Source organism: Microtus oregoni, unplaced genomic scaffold (genome assembly GCF_018167655.1).
Source record: "Microtus oregoni isolate MIOR12 unplaced genomic scaffold, Mior012 000027F_ref0000203, whole genome shotgun sequence".
Taxonomy (NCBI): Eukaryota; Metazoa; Chordata; class Mammalia; order Rodentia; family Cricetidae; genus Microtus; species Microtus oregoni.
In genome coordinates this window covers 19982823-20006720 of record NW_024543086.1, presented here as the reverse complement: position 1 = coordinate 20006720, position 23898 = coordinate 19982823, and the positions used below count along the sequence as shown (strand labels likewise).

At 52.1% G+C, this 23898-nt stretch overlaps 1 protein-coding gene across 7 annotated transcripts in view; it reads right to left on the bottom strand.

Moving 5' to 3' along the window:
• Window positions 1–23898, bottom strand: part of Tsc2 (TSC complex subunit 2) — a 33609-nt gene that overhangs the window by 6777 nt on the left and 2934 nt on the right. For 2 of the 7 annotated variants that reach the window (XM_041676034.1, XM_041676036.1), the window contains exons 4-30: window positions 21810–21920; window positions 20905–21049; window positions 19058–19175; window positions 17133–17181; window positions 16692–16817; window positions 16301–16374; window positions 14947–15073; window positions 14010–14153; window positions 12792–12929; window positions 12235–12338; window positions 11702–11783; window positions 10846–11001; window positions 10342–10458; window positions 9179–9301; window positions 8421–8527; window positions 8073–8223; window positions 6962–7084; window positions 6181–6315; window positions 5080–5269; window positions 4440–4533; window positions 4169–4271; window positions 3867–3961; window positions 2651–2779; window positions 1224–1388; window positions 971–1123; window positions 773–885; window positions 89–301 (exon numbers count right to left, since the gene is read on the bottom strand). In XM_041676034.1, coding sequence (XP_041531968.1) covers window positions 89–301; window positions 773–885; window positions 971–1123; window positions 1224–1388; window positions 2651–2779; window positions 3867–3961; window positions 4169–4271; window positions 4440–4533; window positions 5080–5269; window positions 6181–6315; window positions 6962–7084; window positions 8073–8223; window positions 8421–8527; window positions 9179–9301; window positions 10342–10458; window positions 10846–11001; window positions 11702–11783; window positions 12235–12338; window positions 12792–12929; window positions 14010–14153; window positions 14947–15073; window positions 16301–16374; window positions 16692–16817; window positions 17133–17181; window positions 19058–19175; window positions 20905–21049; window positions 21810–21920 — 3385 coding nt within the window. The remainder of the gene's footprint in view (window positions 1–88; window positions 302–772; window positions 886–970; window positions 1124–1223; window positions 1389–2650; window positions 2780–3866; window positions 3962–4168; window positions 4272–4439; window positions 4534–5079; window positions 5270–6180; window positions 6316–6961; window positions 7085–8072; window positions 8224–8420; window positions 8528–9178; window positions 9302–10341; window positions 10459–10845; window positions 11002–11701; window positions 11784–12234; window positions 12339–12791; window positions 12930–14009; window positions 14154–14946; window positions 15074–16300; window positions 16375–16691; window positions 16818–17132; window positions 17182–19057; window positions 19176–20904; window positions 21050–21809; window positions 21921–23898) is intronic. The other 5 variants (XM_041676037.1, XM_041676040.1, XM_041676038.1 and 2 more) reach the window with 3 other exon arrangements.

Sequence of the window (23898 nt, the reverse complement as noted above, 5' to 3'; positions counted from 1 at the left end):
AGGACCAACATCAGAGTGAGCACCTCAATACCCTATGCCTGTTCTGGGTCTACAGCCCGGGGAGGGTCACTGCTTCCCTTCTTAGTACCTGTGGGCCTACGGACCAAAATTTCAGCCCAGCCCTGGGTCAGCAAAGGCACATAAGCTGCCAAATTCGTCTTCTCTGCTTTCGGAAGCTGGGTTCCCGCAGAAGCCTTCTCAGGCTTTGCTGCTGGTGCCATCTGTGGTCCCAGGGGAGCAGGGCCACCTGGGGTATGGGGAGCTGGAGTATCCAGGGCACCAACTCGAAGGCCATGTCCCCCTAAAGACAAGGAGTTAAGAACTGGTAACCATCACTTGCCCACTACAAAGTCCCCAACCCAGAGCAGATCCTTAGGCACAGAGTCCAGCCAGCCTGGAAGTACCTGGCCCATGCCCAAGGAAATCTGGAGTAGGGGAGCCCCAGCCCCTGGTTCTGGTCCTTTAAGGGTGGTGGCCTCCTGGGCTGAGAGCAGCAAGAGACTCAAGTCTTGCCCACTGGACTTGCTCATTCAGTCCCAGCAGAGACAGCTCTGGGTGAGCTGGACTCAGGCCCTTCAGCTGCAGGACCTTGCTCCACTGAGTGTCATGCCTCTACACACAGACTAAGACAACCGTGCCGTAAGGAAGTGGCTAGTCATAAAGCCAGCCAGCAGTCCTTCAGCTACAGGGACCTTCTGTGCACTGGGCCAAGCTGAGAGGCAGCTGAGGGGTAAAGGGCATCTGCCAGGAGCTGGCTGGGGTAAAAACTGACCTGACATGGAGCGGACCCGGTCCCGGGCCCCACGCGACACCTGCTGCCCAGACTGCGACTCCAGTTTGGCTGGTGCTTCCTTTGTCTGCCTCACATGTACCCCAGGATCAGAGCTAAGGACGTAAGCACCCATACAGAGTCAACCACGATCCCAGGGGTTCCAGGACCACAGTGTACACAGAAGGAAGGGACAATCACCTTGGCTCTGGGCCACCCTGCAGATCCCCTGAATCCAGGCCCAGCAACGACCTGGTGCCGGTTCCCACGCTGGTTGTCACGGTGACGAGCTTATTTCCCACCAGCCAGGTCTTGGTCCGACCCCCTGCCAGGAGGAACTCTCCCACAGGGGACCTGAAAGAACAGAAGTGTCCACGGCTCAGCAGGGCCTCAGGCGCCCAGAACAGCTGCCCCTCCCACCTTCAGTGCCCCAGTCTTGTAGTACAGCGCACACCTCTTGGGGACCGCAGTGAAGTTGGAGAACACGTATCGGGCCATCATGTCCAGACACGTTTCTGTGAGCTCCAAGTGGAGATTCTTCAAGCTGTCATCAGCCTGGGCCATAGAGTTCTCATCCGCAGACCCCAGGCTAGCGCTGGTGAGGGATGTCTGGATTCTGCTGGAGAAGGAAACCATACCCAGGTCAGGGGTCAGAGCTAAGAGAAGAACCATGCTGAGTCACACCTTCCACCAGGAGTCAAAGCTCAATGCATGCTTGGCCAAGATGGCCTTGCTCAGAAAGCCCACCAGGCCCAGGGTGCAGCGGCCAGTAGAGCTACAACCTCACAAGCCATGTGGACCATGTCATCCCAGAGAAGAAGGGAGAGAGGTGCCTCACAGCAAAGCCCTCTGGCTGGAGCAGAGCTGAGAGACTGATGAGACCAAAACACCCTTGCCCCAAAGCACACAGGAGTTAGCCATGGCTGCAGCACACAGCTTAGTCATGCAGACTCAGAGAACACAGGAGGACAGAGCAAGATTGCATTCTGCCCACAGGGCCACCTCCTGTCATGGACGGGGAGTGGCTGGGCTCTGTGTATTACTTGGGCTAAGTGAACCGGCATGGCTGCTCCAGGTCCACTCCCGCCCCAGGGATCAGAGGAAGGCCTTTGGAGCTTTGATTCTGACCTCAGTGCCATAGCTCTTCACTCACATTTTACTGATAAGGAATCTGCCAGAAAAGAGAAGTTGAGAGGGGTATACTACTGAGCACCTCACTGCCCCCAGCTACCAGAGGCCACACAGAGGTAGAAGCCCAAGGCAGGCACTAGCAAAGAGTTGGATCTCAGGGTGGTAGAAGTCACATCCACAGAGGGCTTGCAGGTGAGGGAAAGATGCCTATCACTAGTACAGACAAAATTCACAGGAAGATGCTCACAGCCTCCCCTCCCAGTCTGGCCTCAACACCAGAGTCCTATACAAAAGCCTCTAGCTCCCCTTAGAATGAAGCCCAAGAAGGAAATCTGCCCTACAGAATGTGATGCCACACTCAGACGAGTGTCCGTCCGCCAACCTGCATGAGTGCAACTGGGACTTACGAAGCTCTTGCCCCTGTCTTTGAGGTAGAGGTCTGCCGGGCGGGCACTAGCCTCCCAGTCCTCTCGGAACAGCCATCCTAGCTCTCTAGTCAGGGCCCGGGCGGTGACCTCCGAGGAGGCTGTGCAGCCAACTGTGCTAGTACAGGGCTTGGACAGAATGCAACCTTCCCTCCCCTTCGCCACCAGGCTCTGTTAGGCTGGGACCAGGTTGTCCTCCAGCTCTGGTCAGGGAGAGCCGCCAGCAGGCGAGGAGGTCATGCATGCAGCCCCATGCACCACCACCCGGGTGCTCACGGGGCCAAGCTCCAGGGTCTGTGCCCCCCGCCCAACACAGCCCCACTACCTGCGGACCACATGTTCAGACACACTGACGCTGCGGCACCGGAAGGCCTCGGCTGCACAGCTCTCTCTGAGTTCTTTCACAGGTGCAGAGTTATTCAGGCCTTGTTTGGGGGCTCTGGCTATCCTCAAACTACCGGGCGAGGAAGGAAGCCCCAAGCCCCAGAGAGCCCAGCTCCCGGGAATGGGAGAACAAGCCATTGGAGGGGTGAGGAGGAAAGGTCCCAGGCCACAGGGTCAAGATGGAGAGGTCCCGAGGGTGAGATGAACAAAAGAACCATGCCAAAGGACAGTGAGCAGGGGAAGAAACAGAAAACAAAAATGCATAAAATTACAGCTTGTAAATGCGACTGAGAAAATGTAAGGTTTCACGCATGATACCAAAATAAAAGACATTAGTGCAAATTAAATGTGTGTGGATCGCCCCGCACGGCAGATTCCAGGCTATGCTGACCAGATATCCCTGCCTACCCCACAGAGAGGCCATCGAGGCCAGGCCTGGAACTCACTGTGGAAAGAGGCTAGTTCTCAACGCAAGGCCCATGAGCCCCTGAGAGGAGGCGGCTCCAGCCAAACTGCGGTTCTTCAGCCCTGGCTGTGGGGCTCGAGTGCAGGCTGCACTGGAAAGTGCCGTATCCCACCCGGGAGAGCTGAGGCAGCCCGCAGGGAGCGGGGCAGGCAGGGCAGCAGGGCGATGAGGTGCAAACAGAACAATGAGTACTAGCACAGCTCTGCTTTCAGATACGGCACAAGCGGCTGTGATGGTGGAGAGCATGTCCCTGGTGAGCAAGCTCCAGATGAAGAGCGGTGGCTCTGGCTGAAAGCTGAGCTAACCAGAGACCATGGGGCCAAGCGGTGCGTGTCTCTGGGTTCTCCCTGCCAGGCCCAATCACAGCTCCCATCATACATCCTTTTCCTCCTCTTCCAGTGCAGTGAAAACCAGCCCTATACATCTTGATCTTCAACATGACACTATGTGAGCCTGCACCAGAGAAGCCAGGAGGCTGGCATACAGGACCCACGGGGCTGCAAACTACAAGCCAGCCTAGAAATGGGAGGTTCTAGCAACCTTTGCAGGTCCTGCCCAAGGGCATTTTAGGCCCAAGTCACCTTGCATGGTGACACCCCCTCATTCCTAGTCCCATGTTTACTAGCCTAGAGGTCACAGCCTAGGGTCCCACCCAACTTGATACCAGGAAAGGCCCCAGCAGACCCCGAACCTTTTGGGCCTCTCATTGAGACTAGTGCTCCGTGCTCTGAAACTGTCCTTCTCAGGGGTGTCATCGAAAGACAGGAGGACATTGGAACGCAGGCCCTGGAGTGGGGTGGAGATATAAGCTGTGAGAGGAACCATGGGAAAGCAAATCAGTTCTTTCCGAGCCACGCCAGCCTCAGGTTGAGTGCAATGAGGCGGCTCAGCAGAGCCAGCTCCTGGGTGCCACAGAGCTCCAAGCAGTCCCCACCTCCACCCACGGTCCTGTCCAGTGCTAGTGTCCCACACCATCCATGCCCCTGCGCTAACCTTAGTAATGTAGGGGACAAAATCCTTCCGGAAAGGCAGGCGGCACCTGATGAACCACATGGCTATGACGTGGTGGGCCAGGCACACAATGTACTGGTTGAACCTGGGGAGAAGGCACAGTTCTGGCCCCCTCTTGGATCAGTGAGAAAACGTCACGGGGCTCAGAGTTCAGAACAGAGGCGGGAGGGCATCAGGAGACTCTTGAGCTTGGAGCCCAGACTGACTTTCTGGGCCATGGCTGAGAAGGGGGACCCAGGGCAACCAGACTTACTTGGAGGGATTGGTGTATGGCAGGGAGATTGCAAATACACTTGCGTACTGCTCTGCAGCGAAGTTTCTGTAGAGGTGGGGCAGCCTGGCCAGAGCTGTGGCACAAGAGCAGCCATCAGGGGGCCCCGGCCAGCCAACAAAGACCACAGCTGCAGCTGACTGGCACCAGCACCCTAGGCTTCGTCTCTAAAGTCAGGGCAACTGTCCACAGCCATCAAAATATACCTTCCAGCCGGGGCCTCAGCTCTCCATCCTGGCCAGGGACAGCACCCTGTGTTTCCTAGCCAAATCTAGCCATGGCCTGCACTACAGGACCCATGGCCTATCCTATATGATCATGACCTGCGCTACAGGACCCACAGCCTGCGCTATATGACCACGGCCTGTGCTATATGACCACGGCCTGCGCTATGTGACCACGGCCTGCGCTACAGGACCCATGGCCTGTCTATATGACCACGGCCTGCGCTATATGACCACGGCCTGCGCTATGTGACCACGGCCTGCGCTACAGGACCCATGGCCTGTCTATATGACCACGGCCTGCGCTATGTGACCACAGCCTGCACTACACGACTCCCACACAGCTGGCCACGACTCACATGTACAGGTGTGTCCACAAGCAAACCATACAAACTCACTGGACAGGAACTCCAGGAGGGGGATGGCCATACTGGCTGTGGCGGAAATGTGCGTCAGCTTCACTACCAGGACAGGCAGAGCCTTGATGATGATGTCAGGCATCTCCACGCTGCAGATGGCCAATGCCACCACGCACTGGCTGGCACAGCGGTAGATGAGGCCTTGCTCTAAGCAGTAAACCATCTCACGCTGAGGGAAGTAAGACATGAGATACATGGTATCCTAGCCCCTGCCCAGGAGGGCCCAGCTGCTCTGATATACCAGGTCCTTCCCCAAGTTTTGTTTCCTTCTTTTGCCTGCTTTGAGATGGTTCTTGGAGGAGAGTGGGGGCAAGTCTTAGAAGAGCCCCTCAATGTCTAAATCAGTCATTGTCACAGATAGTACCACCCTATGGCCAATAGAATGAAGTCACATATCCAGGGGTCATACCCCCATCATTCTGAGGCTCCCAAAGGACTGGCCTTGAGAAGAAGCACCAACTGATGTAGCAAGTACCTCCTGGTTGGTATCTTCTATGAAGACAACAGCAAAATGACAGCTCAGGCCACAGACTGGGGCTTTAATGCCCCAGAATATCTCTGCTTCCCTGAAGCCAGCCCTCAGAAATATTTTGGGTTCAGAGAACCTCCATGATCTTTGAGTTGCCCTCTGGCACAATGCACGGGGATATTTCATTCAAGCTGGGCCTGTGGATGAAGTCCCAGCGTCAGTTCCCAACTGTGCTGCAGTCAGGGACCTGGGCTCAGGGAAAGACAGGCCTCCCCAGGCCGCCGGGACTGTGAGCAGGCTCCAGACCAGAACAGAACCTGGGGGACACACAGAGTGTGGCAGGAAATAGGGTACTGCAGTGACTCCGACAAAAGGAGTCCTGACAGCCGACCGCACTTCCTACAGCTGGTCTGGGCGTCTGCCAAGGAGAACTCCTCGAAGGGGAGGTCTTGCTGGGGACATGAGGACAATGGGCACAGCCAAGGGCCATATCAAAGCCCTCAGTTACAGAAAACTTACAAGTTTTCTGGGATTCAGCTGCCCTCCCCCCGGCCCAGCAACCAGCTTACAGAGCGCCCCTTTGTCCTGCTGCCCCTTTTCCCATCTCTCACCTGTTTGGTCTTGTCCAGATAGTTGTGGTACGATATTAATGCTGTCAGCACAGGGACCACAGCCAAGTGCAGATCGTTTCTTGAGAAGCCTTCTGGGGTACCTCTGAGCCGCTCAAGGGTCTTTGGGTCTGAAAGCTACGACATGAGACAGAGCCCTGAACCCCGCTCCACAGCAGTGTGTCTCAGGAGCAGGGGGTGCTGGGGAATCCCCAAAGGTCCCCTACTTCCTGGCAGAGGTCTTCCTGAGAAAACTGTCAGCTTGTGACAATATAGCAGGAGTGTTCTAGTCACAGAGACTCGGGGCATATACACCCAGTAAGAAGGCCTTGGCCAGGGACCAGCCATGCACATGTCTGGAACGGGATGGGATGGGAAACCCCAGGGCAGTTTTGGCATTGTAGCCTGCTGGCACTAGGAGCACGGTCTGGAGCCAAAGTTCATATGAAAGATAAGCCGGGCGGTGGTGGCGCATGCCTTTAATCCCAGCACTTGGGAGGCAGAGGCAGGCGGATCTCTGTGAGTTCGAGACCAGCCTGGTCTACAGAGCTAGTTCCAGGACAGGCTCCAAAGCCACAGAGAAACCCTGTCTCGAAAAACCAAAAAAAAAAAAAAAAAAAAAAAAAAAAGAAAGATAGAGCACCCCAGCTAGTGGTGATGGTAGATCTGTGAGGACCAGCCTCTATTTTGGAGGAGAAAGCCTAGATTATAGCCCAAGGTCACAGCCTACTGCAAAGGTCCGCAGATGTCACAGGAGTTGGCACAGGGGCTGTGGTGGCATTACCATGGAGCAGAGGGCAGAAGACAGTTGGTCAACATTGCAGGGGGAGGTGAAAATGAGGACTTTGTAGCGCAGTGACTCAGGCAGCTTGCTGAGTACCAGTTTCAGCACCTTCCAGTCGGTCTCCTAGGAGAAGAGATGGCTAAGGTAGCAGGCTCACTAGACCTTGGGCAGAAGTGTGTGCTAGTGACTAGCACAGCCACAAGGCTTCTGGATTTCTGCTCCCTGACCCTTGAACTGTGTCCCTAAATTGTACAGGTAGCCACTTCTCAAAGAGAGACTGGGACATTGGAGTGGTGACCGCCCTCCAGAGTGAAGACCCAGAAGACAGCATTGCCTCCTCCACTTCTTAGCAGTTTCTCCAGGTCTGGCTCTGCCTCCCTCACCTGCCCAGTGACAGCACGGTAACTGCCCACCTCTGCATGATACTGAATGCTTCCCAACAGATACCCACCCTGACCTTCTGCACTGGCTGAGCCTCCACAACTGACACTGTGGCAAGAGAAAGCTGAGCTACGTCAGAGGGTAGAAGGAAGCACACACATCCATAGGCAGAGACTGCTGACAGGGAGCCAACGTGTCAGCCAGAGGCCACAGCCGCGGGGAGGATGCAAACGTAGCTCTCTGACTCCTGCCTGCACACGCCTACTCCCAGAGCCAAATCCTAGCAGTCCTGAACCCTGACCCCTGTGACAGGAGGCCTGGATACTCCTAGGCAACAACCTGCCAGCTCCAGCATCTCCAGGGACTCTGGGTCTTCCGCTCCTCCCAGTGCCCCCAGTCTCTCTGCCTTGGTCTCCTGCCTGGCATCTTTAGCATCTCTTACTGTACAAAACCATACCACCTGCTTCCAGCCGTTGCTAACTCCTGTCTCAGCTTACCTGGTGGATGTCCCGGAGACATGACTGTACCCACTCTATGCCACACTGCCCACTTGTGGCCGCCCCACAAAGTGCATGGTGATTTAGGGTTACTATTATCTGGCTACCTATCTGAGTTGTTACAAAACTTCACTCATACAAGGGTGAAAAAATGGATTTCAAGAATTTGATACCCACAGGGCAGGGACAGCTCAGTCTGCCCTAACAGAGCCCGAAGAATGGGCCCATCTCACCTGCTTCAAACACTGCAGCAAGACGCGGAAGAGTAGGGAGTAGGGTAGGTGGCCAAGTCGTACAGCAGGGCCTGTAGGCAAGGGGCTAGGTGGCCCAGTTGGAGGTGAAAGAGGCCCACTGGCCTTCTTCTCGGATGCCCTGTCCAGGTCCCTGTGGAAGCAGGTGGACAAGCAACTGAGACAGTACCATGCTGTGCAAGCCAGAACAGACATGCTCCCCCTGACGTAGCTTGTGAGTAGCATCCCTCTGGACAGTTCCTCTTATAGACTAACTGGGGCAGAGAAGACCCAGCTTCAGCTAGTGGACAGTCCACCCCTAGAGCACGAGAGAGGCACCGCCACACATACATGCAGTCACAGACACAGTAAGGGCTGAATCTCACGACCCCATCCTTGTTGGGCAGTCCCAGTCGATGCAATGAATCAGCCCGCAGCAGCAGCAGGAAGTCAAAAGCCTGCCAGGGAGCAATATGGTCATCCAGTCAAGCCAGGAGCCTGACTCTGGGGCAGGCAGAGAAATCCTAACCTTTAGCACTCTAGAGACAACTGAAGCCTGAGCGTCTACTCTGGTGTCCTACGGAGGGAGACTTCTCCCCAGTAGCTATCTGGTTCCCAGGTAGCACCAAACAGCCACCAACACCAAATGGCAAACTGTTCTCAGAGTTCCATCACATCCCTACAGTGACAGACTGGGCCAGGACCCTTACAGAACAGGCTACGCCCTGAGCCTGGGAACTGACCTCTACTCAGCAGATTAGCATGGCACACGGCCAACGGCTGTCCCCTCGCCCTCTCGCTACTACTCCATCCAAGGGAGCCCATGCTATAGGGTACTGAGATTCTCTAGCACTGGAACTATACGCCAACTCTAGAAGCCAATGTGCCCTATCCTGGACAAGTGTGTGACCCCAGAGGGGTGAGTCACAAAGCTACAAGGAGTATAGGCCAAGAAAAGGCAGTAGGTTCTTGGCAACACAGACCCGGCAGATGCTGAGGAGAAAAGGGCCTTGCGCAGGACCCTCCCTAGACCACCTACTGCTTCTCTAGGTTGCTATAACACAGCCACCTGGACAAGGCAGCATGCTGACCCCGCCCGGCAGTCTCACCTGCAGCCGGATGCTGCTGGCAATGGGCAGGGAGTAGCCATGCTTGTAGTGGAGCTGGATGTGGCTAATGAGGGTCTCATACACCCGAGTGGCGTGGCTGGCAGGCAAGGTATAAAGCTTGGTCTGCAAGAAAGAGTGCACCAATCCTACAACAGCAGTCAGGGAGATGGCGCCCTTGACCTAGGTGCGCGGAACAACATCAGCTCTCTGTACATCGCCTCTGTACGCGTCAGTCACAGCACCATCTCTCTATGTGCCCACCTCATCAGCAGGGAAGCACATCCAATGAGTACTATAGCCAGCGGTGGTGGCACACCCAGCACTCTACCAAGCACTCGGGCAGAGGCAGCTGGATCTGTGAGTTCAAAGCCAGTCTGGTCTACAGAGCTAGTTCCAGGATAGGCTCCAAAGAGAAAGCTTTGTCTCAAACCCCAACCCCCCCCCCAAAAAAAAGAAAGAAAAAAAAGGAAAAAAAAAGGAACAAATTTGTGTGCTAGGCATCACAGAGTGCATCTATTCCCAGCAACTAGAGAAGGGGAGGCACCGATCAGGAATTCAAAATCAGCCTTGGCAAGATAATGAGAGTTTCTTTCAACAAGAGAAGAAAAAAGAAATAAAGGCAAGGCAAACCCCAGAAGTCACTTGGCTGTGGAGAACCATATGCTCTGACAGAGAAGTCAGAACTCATGCGGTAGCCAGTGCAGAGCAGCCCAAGTCCACACAGTGCAGAAGGCTGACCATGACAGCGCAGACCTACGGTCCTGGCACTTGGAGACGGGAAGAAGAGGATCAAGAGTTCAAGACCAGTCTAGCCTATATGGATCCTATTTAAAAAAGGGGGGAAGGGGACTATGGAGATGGAGGGGAACGTACCTGTCATATATATGTGAGGACTAGCATCTGGGTCCTCAGAACCCACACACAGGATGTGGTGGAGCACGTCTGTACCCAGCGCTCCTGTGGGAGACTGCAGGCGAGGCAGGAGGATCCCTCTATGCTCCTAGGCCAGCTAGTCTGAGTAGTCAGTGGCAAACAAGCCTCACACCTTGGTCACGCCTTCCTACTGCTGCCCATTTACCACGCAACCCTGTAAACCGGTCAAAGCTGGGTCTTCCAGCAGGAGTAGACAGATACTAGTCTTCGCACCCTTCCGGAGCACCCACCTGAAGGATGACCAGGAGCCCCAGGACTGCAGTCTTCACATCCTCCAGGGAGGCTGAGTATACCGCCACATCCCTTTCTTCCAGATCCAGGGGGAGAGAGAGCGAGTGTGCCATCACCTTCCAAGAGACCAGTACGTGAGTTCCAGTTCAGTTCCCAGGCGGTCACCCACACATCTGATCCTTTGTCTTGTGCTTCACAGGAGGGAAGGTACACTTTTACACAAGCGGCTGCTCACAAGCTACACTTCAAAACTGAGAGGACAAAGTGACTAGGCTGGGAGGGGAGGGCCACAGCCTGCACCTCAGCTCTGTGCTATCCTTCGCTTGTCCAGCCCAGATCCCTCAGGAAGGACACTGGCCAAGCAGCGAGGTGGCTCAACACAGCCTCTTGACACCACACATCTGCTGGGAGGGATGTCCCTCCCACGGAGACAATGATAAGAATGGGACAGAGCCCGAGAGACGCTCTGTCCACACCAGCCCAGACCTCCAGATGGTTCTCACTTTCTCAATGATGTCCAGTAGACTGTTGAAGTGGTGTGTGTGGCAGCCTTCTGCCAGGTCCACCAGCAGCTGGGTAGCCAACTTTCGGACCTGGTGGTCTTTGTCCTCGGGAACGTGGGAGAGCTGCGAGATGACCACTGAGTTAATCAGTTCCTCCTGCATTGGGCACAAGTTGGAGAAAGTGAGCTTCCGGTCCCACAGTGGACACACTGTGACCCTTCAGGGCACAGACCCAAAGCAGTTAAGGAGTCACTAACAACGGCAGAAAAGCTGGACGATGAAGATCCTGGACCCCACCTCCGACCTACCATATACAATGGACCCTCCTCCATGGAGCCATGTGTGAGTGTGTGTATATGCTGGGCAAAGGGAAACCCTGACATCAAAGATGCTACTGTAACAAGGACGCCATGAGGAGAGCTTTCACGGGGCTAGGGAAGGCAACAGGAAAGGCACACAAAGACCAACTCTGGTGAGAACAGAGGATCAGAGGCCCTTTCTGAACCCTGAGGGAGAATGGACGGGACTGTGGTAGAGGTAAGCGAAGGGCAATATGGGTCACAGGAAGGCTAGGAGGGGAGAGATTACAGAAACAAACACCACACACCACACTGTTTGGAAGGATGCAGGTACGGATCAGTGGCAGCTCTGCCTAACAGGTTCCTTCCCCAAAATAACACAGACAAAAGACTTTGGAAATCAGACCAGATTTCTCAGAAACTCTTGGTCTGAGTGGGGCCTAGGCTGGAACTCCACAAGTACAAGCACCTGCCTTGCTTCTCGGCAGCCTTCAGGCCCAGCAGAACCTGACCAGGAACCATCGAGTGCACGTGGAGGGACAAAGCCCGAACCGTACCTCGTAGAACTGCCTGTTGATGAGCAGCACGAAGGACAGCACGTCCAGCACCTTGATGCGCACGGCACTGCGGCACTCGTTCCTAGGAGAGGCAAGCGAGCTTCAGCTGGCTAAGAACACTCCTCCCTCAGCATGCACACACTGGGCAGGACAGCCCAGCTTTGGACTACCCTCATGGAATCCGTCAACAACCAACCAAGACCAAGTAAAAGGGTGGCCTTCAGGGGCCATTTTGTTTTTTCTGAGACAGGGTTTCTCAGTAGTTATGGAGACTGGCCTGGAACTCGCTCTGTAGACCAGGCTGGCCTCAAGCTCACAGAGATCCGCCTGCCTCTGTCTCCTGAGTACTGGGATTAAAGGCCTGCGCCGCCACTACCCAGCCAGAGGCCATCTGTATGGACCATCCTGTGCACAGAAGGACACTAGCCTACTGAAAAGCCAACCTCCCCACTAATCAAGAACTGTGATTTTGGAGAATCTCCCCGAGGTCTTGGACAGGTCGCTGGTGTAAAGGGTCACAGAGGCTTTGCTACCTGAAGAACCTGTCCATTAACAACTGCAAGTTCTGGATCCAGCCGTCCTTGGCCGGGTGGATGGATTGGGCTCTGTAGGATATCAAGTTTAAGAGAGAAGACTCCTGTAAAGGAAAACAATTCTAGGGTCAGTGAGCCATTTCCTCCTGCAGATGCCACTGACCTGCTGCTAGGCTGATGGCCCAGGAGAACCCAGTTTGCTCAGAGATTAGCTACCTCAGCCTCGTGGGGAATTAGCAAAAGCAAAGATCTGGAAGTGAGGAACTCATGTCAAACCCACGGAACAGCATGGTGGTAAGCAGAGGAATCCTGGCAAGAGGAATCTGGGAGAACTGGTCTCTGCAGAACCACCCCAGAACCTCCCTCCACACAGGTGGGAGGAAATTGATGGTCAGGCTAGCATGCACGCTTGAGCAAACCCACACAAGCCCACTAGCTGATGCCTGCCAGGCTTCCTGCAGAGCACAGATCCAGGAACACAGGAACCTGTCCATCTTTACTTGAAAACCAGAACCACTGGAACCATCCCCACAGTCCCACCAGCATAGGGTCCTTACAGGTCTCTGGTCTGCATAGCTCTCCACCAGTTCATAATATCTTTCCTGAGAGCCATGGAACTCATTCTGGTCACACAGCTCCTCCACAGTGGTCAGCAGGTCATGGACGATGGTCCTGAGTTCTGGGCTGTCCAGGTTCTACAGTACCAAGATATATCACATAAACTAATTTCCTTTACCCTCTGAACACAGCTTAAGAGGAGCTACACACAAACACATCCACATACACCACCCCCTCTTCTCTCACTCACACCTACATTTTAATTAGGCTATCTGGCCGGGCGGTGGTGGCGCACGCCTTTAATCCCAGCACTCAGGAGGCAGAGGCAGGCGGATCTCTGTGAGTTCGAGACCAGCCTGGTCTACAAGAGCTAGTTCCAGGACAGGCTCCAAAACCACAGAGAAACCCTGTCTCGAAAAACCAAAAAAATAAAAAATAAAAAAAAAAATAATTAGGCTATCTGAGATATGGAAACCGTTGCTCTGGCCCATTTCCTATCACAGGAATGGAAGGTGAGTCTATGAAAGCTGGTCTGGAAACGAGAGCAAACAGGAGGTGAAAATACCACAGCTCCAATACCCTTGCCTGCTTCTCCCGGGTTCCAATACCTTTCAGTTTCAGAAGTGTGGCCTCCGACCTCCTCTACTAAACGCAAAGTACCTCCTGGTCAGCCCATTTGACCAACTACAACTCAACTTGGACCTTGCCACATCCCAGTTTTCCCTTCCCCTGGCATGCCCTTTTCATCAGCTGTCCCAGGCTGAGCTCATGCTGAACGTTAACCTCATCACCCACAGCCCTGCATTCATGGGAACGTGTGGCCCTGGTGTTTTCTTTAACACTGTGGTCAACACTCACTAATGTCCTCCAAAGTCACAAACGGCCGTGTAGATGCTCTAGAGATTGCCTTAGGACCTACTCAAGCCACAGAGGTGACTTGTCCTGTCTGTCACTTGGTCTGCCTTGGACAACTAGCTCAGCCCTTGCTCACCTACTACATATTCCTGTCTAGAGCCAAAATAATGGAGCATACTTGGAAAAACAAGATCTGCTCTTCAAAGGAAGACAAATTAGCACCACCGAGAACCACCAGCAAACAGTCAGGCTAAGCTTTCAGACCCTAAGAAAGGCCCAAATGCACGGAAGGGACGCACACATGCCCCCATCAGGGACAGGCCTGTCTGGGGTCTTAGTCCTTTCTGGCAAGCCTGCCTTACCTGGAGTTGCTGAAGCAGTCGTTCAATAATGTCCAGCAGAATATCCCATGTCACAGCCTGGAGCTCCTTTCTATACTTCTTGATGAGTCTTGTTATGGACAGAACAATCTCATAAGACACCACCTCGTTAGGACAGGTCATAGCCTGCAACAGTGCATGGAACACAAAGATCAGCTGCTTTTTGCTCACTTAGAGGAAGCCCCTTCCATCCTGTCTTAGAATTGAGTGTAAAAACTGCATGGATGGGCAGCACTTACCACACATGCCCGCAACGCACACGTAGAGCCCAGAAAGGAATCTGTTCTGTAAGACCCAAGACCCATAGCCCTACCTCCAAAAGGCCACACTTGGAGGAGTCAGTCACCTCAAAGTCTAGACCTGGAGTGCTGCACAGCACGAAATGACAGGTGCTAAGTTCTGGTGCCAGCAATGTAAGCGCAAAGACTACACCGTGCACAGCCCCACAAGACCCCTGCAGACCAGGAGACCGTACAACCAGACCGTACAACCAGAGACAGTTTGTCTCAGCAATTCTGCTGTAAGATGAGGATCCCAGGATCCCAGCTCACCAGGGAGCCATGAGACTAAATACAAGCATGCACAGAGTTCTCTGGACACCACACGGTACCACAGAACAAAAGCAATGCTGTGAACGCCATCTAGAGAGATGGCAAGGTTACTACTTGACAAACCGGAAGCAGCACTGAGAGGAGGAACACTGACCCAGAGGCAACAGTGAGTACTTCAGCACTGACAGGCAGGAGATGAAATTCGTAAGATAAAACATTGTCCTGAGAACAACCCTTCCATAGCCCTAATCTTACCTATAGTTAAAAACAAGTCACTCAGACACAGCTGCAACAGACAGACAGGTGGGCAAGCCTGAAGTAAGCTTTCCCACTTCTCCCAACCCGCTGAGGTATGGAAAACCCTTTACCTCATAAAAAGATGGCAGCACAGATGTGGGGGAGTTCTTGAGAGAATAGAGTCGGTGAGCTCCCCAGAGTGCCATCCCCACGAAGAACACGGCTCCTCTCAGCAGTGGGGCATCTTCCATGTATGATCTGAAAATGTTCCCAGGAAGACAGATGTGAGCAAGAGTCCCAGGTCGGTGTGGGGTAGCTGGGCTGACAGTGTCCCCAAGGAGACACTTGGTACTTATGGTACAGAAGCACAGTTGGTGGAACATGGAGGAAGGTGGAGCCAGTAGCCGCTGTAATTCCTCCACGAACTGTTCAGTCACTGCAGATCACCATGGGCTATGGTTCACATTAGACAAACCCTGAGCCTCAGGGTGAAGCCAGAGACTCAAGAGTCCCACAAGGCAGGACTGGAGAGATGGCTCAGGTTAAGAACATTGGCTGCTCTTCCAGAGGTCCTGAGTTCAATTCCCAGCACCCACATGGTGGCTCACAATCATTTTTAATGAGATCTGGAGCCCTCTCCTGGCAGGCAGACACAAGCAGACAGAATGCTACGCAGGAGAATGCTATTAACATCATAAATAAGTAAATCTTAAAAACAAAGACTCCCACAAGGCTACACCTAAAACCATAGCTGAGAAGCCAAGGACATAATGAAAACTACTTCAAGAAGTCAGGCAGCAACCCCCATATCAGGACCTCACAGAACATCCAGGAGTCAGCACAGGTAGGAAGAACATTTTACCAAGAGTAAAGCGTCTATGTAAAGACCCTTAGCAGGAGGGAGAATGTCAAAAGAAAAGGCAAGAGGTTTACGGGAATTAAGATAGGGTAAGACATCCTCCAGGTCGGATTCATAGGAGAGACCACTATGATTTCAGACAAAGGGCAATATGGTCAGATCTACGTAAGAGAAGCCTCATTTGGCTGCTGTACAACAGTAAGCTTCAGGAGGTAGTGATGGAGGGTTGGGGAGCAGCATAAGGGGAAGCTCTGCTGTTGGTGTCCATCAGACAGCGGACAAATCTGAGCCACCCCTCGGGGACAAAAACATCAAGACCTGTAATGGCTTGGCTACTGGGGTGAAGGTGAGGGCAGCATCGAGTCAGGGCCATAAGTCTAGATCTGTAGCAGGGTAGGAAGGAGGTCACACTATGGCCATGAGGGTTGGAAGGGAAGCTCAGACACTACATGTGAACATCCTGATTGGACTAGTAGAAACAGGAGATGGGCGGTCATAAAGAACAGCCCCCCAAAGCAACAGGAAAACCCCAACCTCATCGATGCCAACCGAGTGTCCAAAGCCTCCTCCTCCTGACCCTGCCCACCACCCTCACCAGGCGCCTCACCAGGCACGTTCACACTCACCTGTCTTCCATGATGCGGCACATGTTGTAGATGGCACTGTGGCCCAGGTGGGTGCCTAGAAGGTTCCGCATCAGCTGGGAGACAACACACATACACCATAAGGGTTAACTCTTATATGCCCCAAGCTCAAGGGGAGCCTGGCCTCTGCCTGCCTTGCAGTGAACACGCCTCTGCAGTCCCACCACTAAACTAGCTCACTGTGTCCTTCCAAATGCAAAAAATCTTCAGAGCCCTCAAAACATCCCCCAAACCTGGGCTTCGGCTCAACAACCTGAAACGGCCAGCAGGACACCCTCAATGGGTCACTAACTGGCGATCCTGAAAATCTAGCAGCATTCACTGAAGACAACACAGCCCCGTTCTGTCAGGTGCTAGCCTGGAAGACACCCACCTTCCAGCAAGGCTCGCACAACTCCTTGACATTGATGGTACGGCAGAGGGTGATAATGAACAGGGGCAGGCTCTCAGCTGGCAGGCAGTTATAGCAGACCACAGCATCCAGGACTTGCAAGGACACCTACAGAAGGGGAGAGCATCTTGCTTGTGCCTCCAACTCTTACCTTTCTACTGCCCAAGCAGCCTCTGTAGGAACCACAGTCATGTGAGCAAGCGTTGAGTGTGCACTTGGGAGACACTTATACACCACCACACTATAAGTGCTACTTCCCATCCCAGGCTGTTGCTCCATAATGCAGACAACCCAACTGTACACTCCTACAGCTCAGAGGAGCTGAGCAGCCTCCAGAATCCACACACAACCAGGGAATGGCAAATAGGGCTTGACCTCACACTCCAGCCTCCCAAAAGCTCCCAAAAGCTGAGAGTTACAGACCTCAATGTCCACAGAAGACACTGTCTGGATGCACAGCAGACAAATCATGCTACAGGGAAAACAGAACACAGCATGTCCGTTCAGACAGTATGTCCCAGAAGACTCTGATTGTTTGTTCAATGCACAGCATCAGCTACTGAATGGCTTGTCCACAGTGCACCTCTGTGCCAACCACAGCCTAGTGTTGAATGCCTGGTATAAATAAGGCGAAAGCCTCTACTATCATGGACACAAATAAAATGGTTTTAAAAAATTGGGGCTGAAGAGACATCTCAGTGGTTAAAAGCAGTCTGTTCTTATGAAGGCACCAGGTTCAATTGCCAGTACTCAAACAGTGGCTCTTAAACATCTCCAACTCGAAGGCCAGGGTGTCTGATGTCTTCTTCTGGCCTCCACAGGCACTAGACACAGTGCACAGACATACATGCAAGCAAAACACCCATATACATGAATAATTAAAATTAAATAAAAAATGACAAAAAGGAGCTGGGCACGGTGGAACACACTTTAATCCCAACCCTCGGGAGGCAGAGGCGGTCGGGTCGGTCTGAGTTGGAGGCCAGGACTGTATAGCGAGACCCTGTCTAAAAGCCACAAAATATAAACTGACAAAAAGGGAACTGGCAGGATTACCTAGTGGGTACTTAGTGCACAAGCTTAGAAACTGAGTCTTATCTCAGAACACATAAAGAGGTAGGAAGGAGAAAACAGACTTCACACAGGTGTCCTCTGACCTCCACAAGTGCCATGACACATGTGCAAACACAATAAAAAAGTAAAAAATAGAGATAGGACGGTGGTGGCGCACGCCTTTAATCCCAGCACTCAGGAGGCAGAGGCAGGTGGATCTCTGTGAGTTTAAGGCCAGCCTGGTCTACAGAGTGAGTTCCAGGACCAAAAAAAAAAAAAAAAACAACACTGCCTGCTCTTCCAAGGATCCTGAGTTTAATTCCCAGCAACCACATAGTGGCTCACAACCATCTGTAATAAGGTCTGATGCCCTCTTCTGGCCTGCAGGCAAACATGCAGACAGAACACTGTATATATAATAAATAAATAAATCTGATAGATAGATAGATAGATAGATAGATAGATAGATAGATAAGATAGATGTAGCGAGTTGCATGGTGTCACACCTGATGGAGATATATAATCAACTCCTGAGATGGCTAAGGCCTGACCTAGGCTATGATCACGCAATGATTATCAGCTGCCTACATATGCATGAACCTATGGGCAGAGCCCACCTGGCAGTTCGGGGTTGGCAGCCCATGCCTACTTAAGGGCTGGGAGAGGTTTGCCCAGAGAGAGGAAAAAAGAGAGGAGAGAGAGAGAGAGAAGAGGAGAGAGGGGAAAAGAGAGAGAAAGTGAATAAAGTCCTGGAATAAACTGCAGTGAGAAGAGCTCCGGTGGTTGCGTCATCCTTGCTGGACAAGGTAGAGCCGCGACAGATAGATAGATAGATAGATAGATAGATAGATAGATAGATAGATAAACAGTTATGTCTACTGCCAACCTCATATCTGGCGGTGTCACCCACTCTGTTCACCCTGAAGAGCTAAGCTTAAGACCCGAGACAGTGGAACTGTCACCAAATAACATTAAAGCTCTTTTCTTGGGGCTGGAGAGATGGCTCAGTGGCTAAGAGCACTGTCTGCTCTTCCAGAGGTCCTGGGTTCAATTCCCAGCAACCACATGGTGGCTCCACACCATCTGTAAAGAGATCTGGCGCCCTCCTCTGGCGTGTGGGTATAAATGGAGGCAGAAAGTTGTATATATAATAAATAAATCTTTAAAAAAAGAAAAAAGAAAGAAAGCTCTTTTCTTTCTTGTGGAGCTGGGGGTGGGATCCAGGGTCCCTGGCATGCTAGCAATAGCTCTTACACTCAGCTGCACCTCAGTCCTTGGTTAGTCTTTTTACTCACTGAACCATTGATGCAATGTATTCGTCAAGGTAACAGCTGTTGAACTTGACCAGATTTACGAGTACCAAAAGGAATTCTGAGGATAAGCCGACATCCATCCACTGCAGGACAAACTCCGCTGTAAGAGAAAAGCTAAGGCTATATTCCTCCTCCCCAGGAAAATGATCCTGCATCCTATTACTGCAACATATGGGACCCAAGATGCTCAACAGGAGTCTAAGCAAGCCTTGCGCAGATCCTGGCTCTGCATGGGCAATGGAGCTCAGCTGACAGAAGAAGTATCCTTTTTTTTCTTTCTGTTGTTTTTTGGTTTCTTGAGATCGGGTTTCTGTTGTTTCTGTCGTAGCCCTGGCTGTACTGAAACTTGCTCTGTAGACCAGGCTAACCTCAAACTCAGAGATCCGCCTGCCTCTGCCTCCCAAGGGCTGAGATGAAAGGTGAGTGCCACCCCCACCCAGCAGAAGCGAGCATTTGAAGCTTGACTCCTCCATGACAGGGCACAGACACTACAAAGCTTGCTCAGGAGGCAGGTTCTTAGGAAATTCCCACCCACCAAGAATCTCTGGAAAGACACAGGCAAAGCTGCAGGCCACATAGCCTTAGGAAATCTGATGGTGCCAAGCGGTGGTGGCGAACACCTTTAGTCCCAGCACTCTGAGGCAGAGGCAGGTGGATTTCTGTGAGTTCAAGGCCAGCCTGGTCTACAGAGCAAGTTCCAGGATAGGCTCCAAAGCTACAGAGAAACCCTGTCTCGAAAAATCAAAAGAAAAGAAAAGGAAAAAGAAAAAAGAAAATCTGATGGCAAACTTGTGACAGTCCGTGTCACAGAGGCAGATCAAACTCCGTGACAGTCCGTGTCAGAGGCAGATCAAACTCCGTGACAGTCCGTGTCAGAGGCAGATCAAACTCCGTGACAGTCCGTGTCAGAGGCAGATCAAACTCCGTGACAGTCCGTGTCAGAGGCAGATCAAACTCCGTGACAGTCCGTGTCACAGAGGCAGATCAAACTCCGTGACAGTCCGTGTCACAGAGGCAGATCAAACTCCGTGACAGTCCGTGTCACAGAGGCAGATCAAACTCGTGACAGTCCGTGTCACAGAGGCAGATCAAACTCGTGACAGTCCGTGTCAGAGGCAGATCAAACTCGTGACAGTCCGTGTCACAGAGGCAGATCAAACTCCGTGACAGTCCGTGTCACAGAGGCAGATGAACTGCGGAAGCCCACTTCTGGGCATCAGAATGGGCCCACGTTGAGTCACTCCCCAATCTTTCCTTTTTCCCTCACCAGCAGGAAACAAAGTCTTAAATCTTACTGAAGGGGCTAGAGAGATGGCTCAGAGGTTAAGAGCATTGCCTGCTCTTCCAAAGGTCCTGAGTTCAATTCCCAGCAACCACATGGTGGCTCACAACCATCTGTAATGGGATCTGGTGCCCTCTGCTGGCCTGCAGCATACACACAGACAGAATATTGTATACATAATAAATAAATAAATAAATATTTTTAAAAAAATCTTACTGAAACCTCTGTCACCTGACAGGTGGAAGGGCAGCAACCAGGGCGGGATGTCAAGCAGCACTAGTGCAGCCATGACAACAGACCCATTAGTGACGAGAAAGACGGGACCCAAGCCAGTCAAAGGCTTCACATCTTGAGTGAATCCTATGAGTGCTTCTGGAATTAGCGCCCAAGACAAAGGACTCCCGATGAGCAGGGGCAATGCAGTCCTGTGCTCCCCACAGACCAAGTCATAAACTGCAGTGCCCCTCCAGGTTCAGGGGGCCTTTCTCATCCCAGAGACCTCTAAATCCCAAGGCCAGAAGAACCCCGTTCTCTGTATGGCACCTACCCAGTTCTTCTTCCAAGTAGGTAATGTGCCTTCCATTGTCTGTGAGGGCCTTAAAAACTTCTAGCCTTTCATGGAGGTCTTCATTGGAGGGATAATCCTTGATCACTTTGAAGAAAAGAGCTCTGAGGACCCCCAAACGGTCACCCTAAAGATAAAACCACGAGTCAATAAAGCCCTGCCAGCATCTCCCATACAGTTGTCAAAAAGTGCATCGGATCCCAAGACCCCAGGCACGCCCTGTTTTTCCTCTAGAAGCACCTTACACAATATGTCAGCAATATCATAGGGCTCACACAGGGGCCAGAGGCACCGGCCAACAGCCGACTGGCATGCATACACCACCTAACGCATCAAGCTCTGGACAGGGTCAGGTGCAGGTGGACAGCAGTGACAACAGAGCTCCTGCTCTGGATAGGAACTGTGTCCTCCTCTTGTGGACACAATGATCGAGCCCCAGGAGAGGTACCACAGCCTGAGTACAGTAAGAGGAAGGAGAACCTCTCTAAGAGGACAGACCCTTTAGGAATGAACAGAGAGGGGCCATGGGCATAAAAGGGTCAGCCGAGACCTACGCAGTTAGAGAATGAGAAGCAGGGGAAGTGGCCATAACTAGAAAATTGATCAATAACTGCAAGCTAACAATAGCCATATTCCAGACACTCTGCACAAGCTTCAGTGTGCCATCCCTAGAAGGATACAGCTCGCAGTCTCTATTCTCAGTAGGGTGGAGGCTCAGGGAGCTATAGTGACTGGCCAAGGTCACCAGACATGAGTTCTGACACCAGGATGTCCTCACACTCTCTTAGGCTCCACAGCCTGTTAACCACTAGACCCCACCAAAGACAGGAGTCCAAACAGGGATGGCCTGCCTTCATCCCATAGATTCATCCAGCTCTGCCCCTTACCTGTCCCTGCACAATGGCCTTCAACAAGGCAAGAACTGCATGTCGGGCCTCTGGTGGTCGCTCTGGCTGTAGCAAGTCTGAGACAGACTTCCAAAGTGCCTCCACTGCATGCTGCCACAACAGAAAGAGGCCAGTGATGAGGCTGTGATCTCCAAGAACCTCAGCCCCTCAATCAAAGGACAGCACTGGTGACCAGACTTTCAGACCATCTCAACCCACTCTCTCTCTTTTCTGGGTTTTTGAGACAGGGTTTCTCTGTGTAGCCCTGGCTGTCCTAGAATTAGCTCTATAGAGCAGGCTGGCCTTGAACTCACAGAGATCCGCCTGCGTCTTCCTCCCAAGTACTGGGATTAAAGACTTGCACTATCATGCCTGGCATCTAGCCAAGACTCTTTACTGGGCCCAGGTCAACAGGCTGGGCAAAGGAGAACAGGTAGGACAGGGAAGCAGTGCCAGCTTCCCCGAGACTACCAGCGAGTTTCTAGTAGATCTCTTTGGATTCAACACCATGGTGCTCAAAACAAGCACAGATGAGCCCTAAACACACACCTGCCACAGAAACAGCATTCTATGTTCCTGTGGGAGTTAGGCCCTACTAAATGTTAGGAGCCTACTTTGAAAGATCCGATGTGTGTGTGTGTTGCAGGGGTGTCTCAGCTACAGCACGTACATCTTGGAAAACTGCTGAATACGTAGCCAGTCACTTTCCTTGATGAATCTGCATCTTCCCTGAATCTCACACACAAACACTAGGCATGGACGTTGATCTGCATCTTCTCCTAAATCTCACACACAAACACTAAGCACAGACGTTGGAACTCTCAGGTGTCGCTTGGCACCTGACTTCCAGAAAGAAACTGCTCACTGGACACATAACATTAAAAAAAATCTAAAAATATTTAACCAAAATAAACCAGCTATTTGTTTTCCTGTGCTTGCAGCTGCTCTGGGCACGAGACCCTCACGAGTTCCTGATGGCAGGGGAGTGGTTTCTGGTGGGCTTGCAGCTGAAAAGTCCCGAGAGCTAAGGCATGGTCATTAGTCAGAGAGCCCTATAAGCTGCCTGGAACACAATAAAATTGAAAAATAAGTAAATAAATAAATAAACTAGCTATATGTCTTCTGTTGCCTGATGCCATCAATCAGCTGTCTTTCTCAAACAGTAACCAAGACTAGGGTGCCTTGATTTGTTCTCTGAGGCCCTACCCTAACCTGGTAATCCTTATCCAGTGTGCTATAAGGTAAGTGAGAATGTGGGCATAAGTTCAAGGCCAAGCTGGTCTACACAGTGAGTGCTAGGTGAACCAGGACTACACAGTGCGTCTCTGTCTCTTTTCTTGTTTCTCTCAGACAGTGTTTCCCTGTGTAACCCTGGCTGTCCTTGAACTCTGTAGACCAGGCTGGCCTCAAACTCAGATCTACCTGCCTTTGCCTCCCAAGTGCTGGGATTAAAGGAGTGAGCCACTGTCATGGAGCACTGTGAGTACCTGTCTCAACCCCCAACCCAGACCCACCAAAAAAGTGGATGAGCAGACTTGCATATCCATAACCCTTTCCAGGAATTCAGGGAAAACCCATTCCTCTTGCTGTCACCAAGACAAGTCTCTCAGGGTTGTGCTCAGGTCATTTTCAGAAGTTTCTACATCACTAAGACGAACATTAAATGTCTCTAGAATGGTAAAATCTGAATCATTACAAAACTAGCTATTATGCCAGGCAGTGGTGGCACATGACTTTAATCCCAGAACTCAGGAGGCAAAGGCGGGTGGAGCTCTGAGTTCCATGCCAGCCTGGTTTACAAAGTAAGTTCTAGGACAGCCAGGGCTATACAGAGAAACCATGTCTTGAAAAAAAGAAAAAGGAAAAAAAAACAAACAAACACCAAATCTAGCAGTCTGGCATATACTTGTAATCCATATCATACTGAAGAGGCTGAGGAAGGCCGGCCTTATCAAGTTCACGGTCAGTCTGGACTATTACACAGTGAATATCGGTTCAGCTAGGACTACACAGCAAGTCTCAAAAACGAAAGAGAGCAACAGAAAATTGAAAACTTGTAGCTGGCATACACAACTCCAACAGTATAACT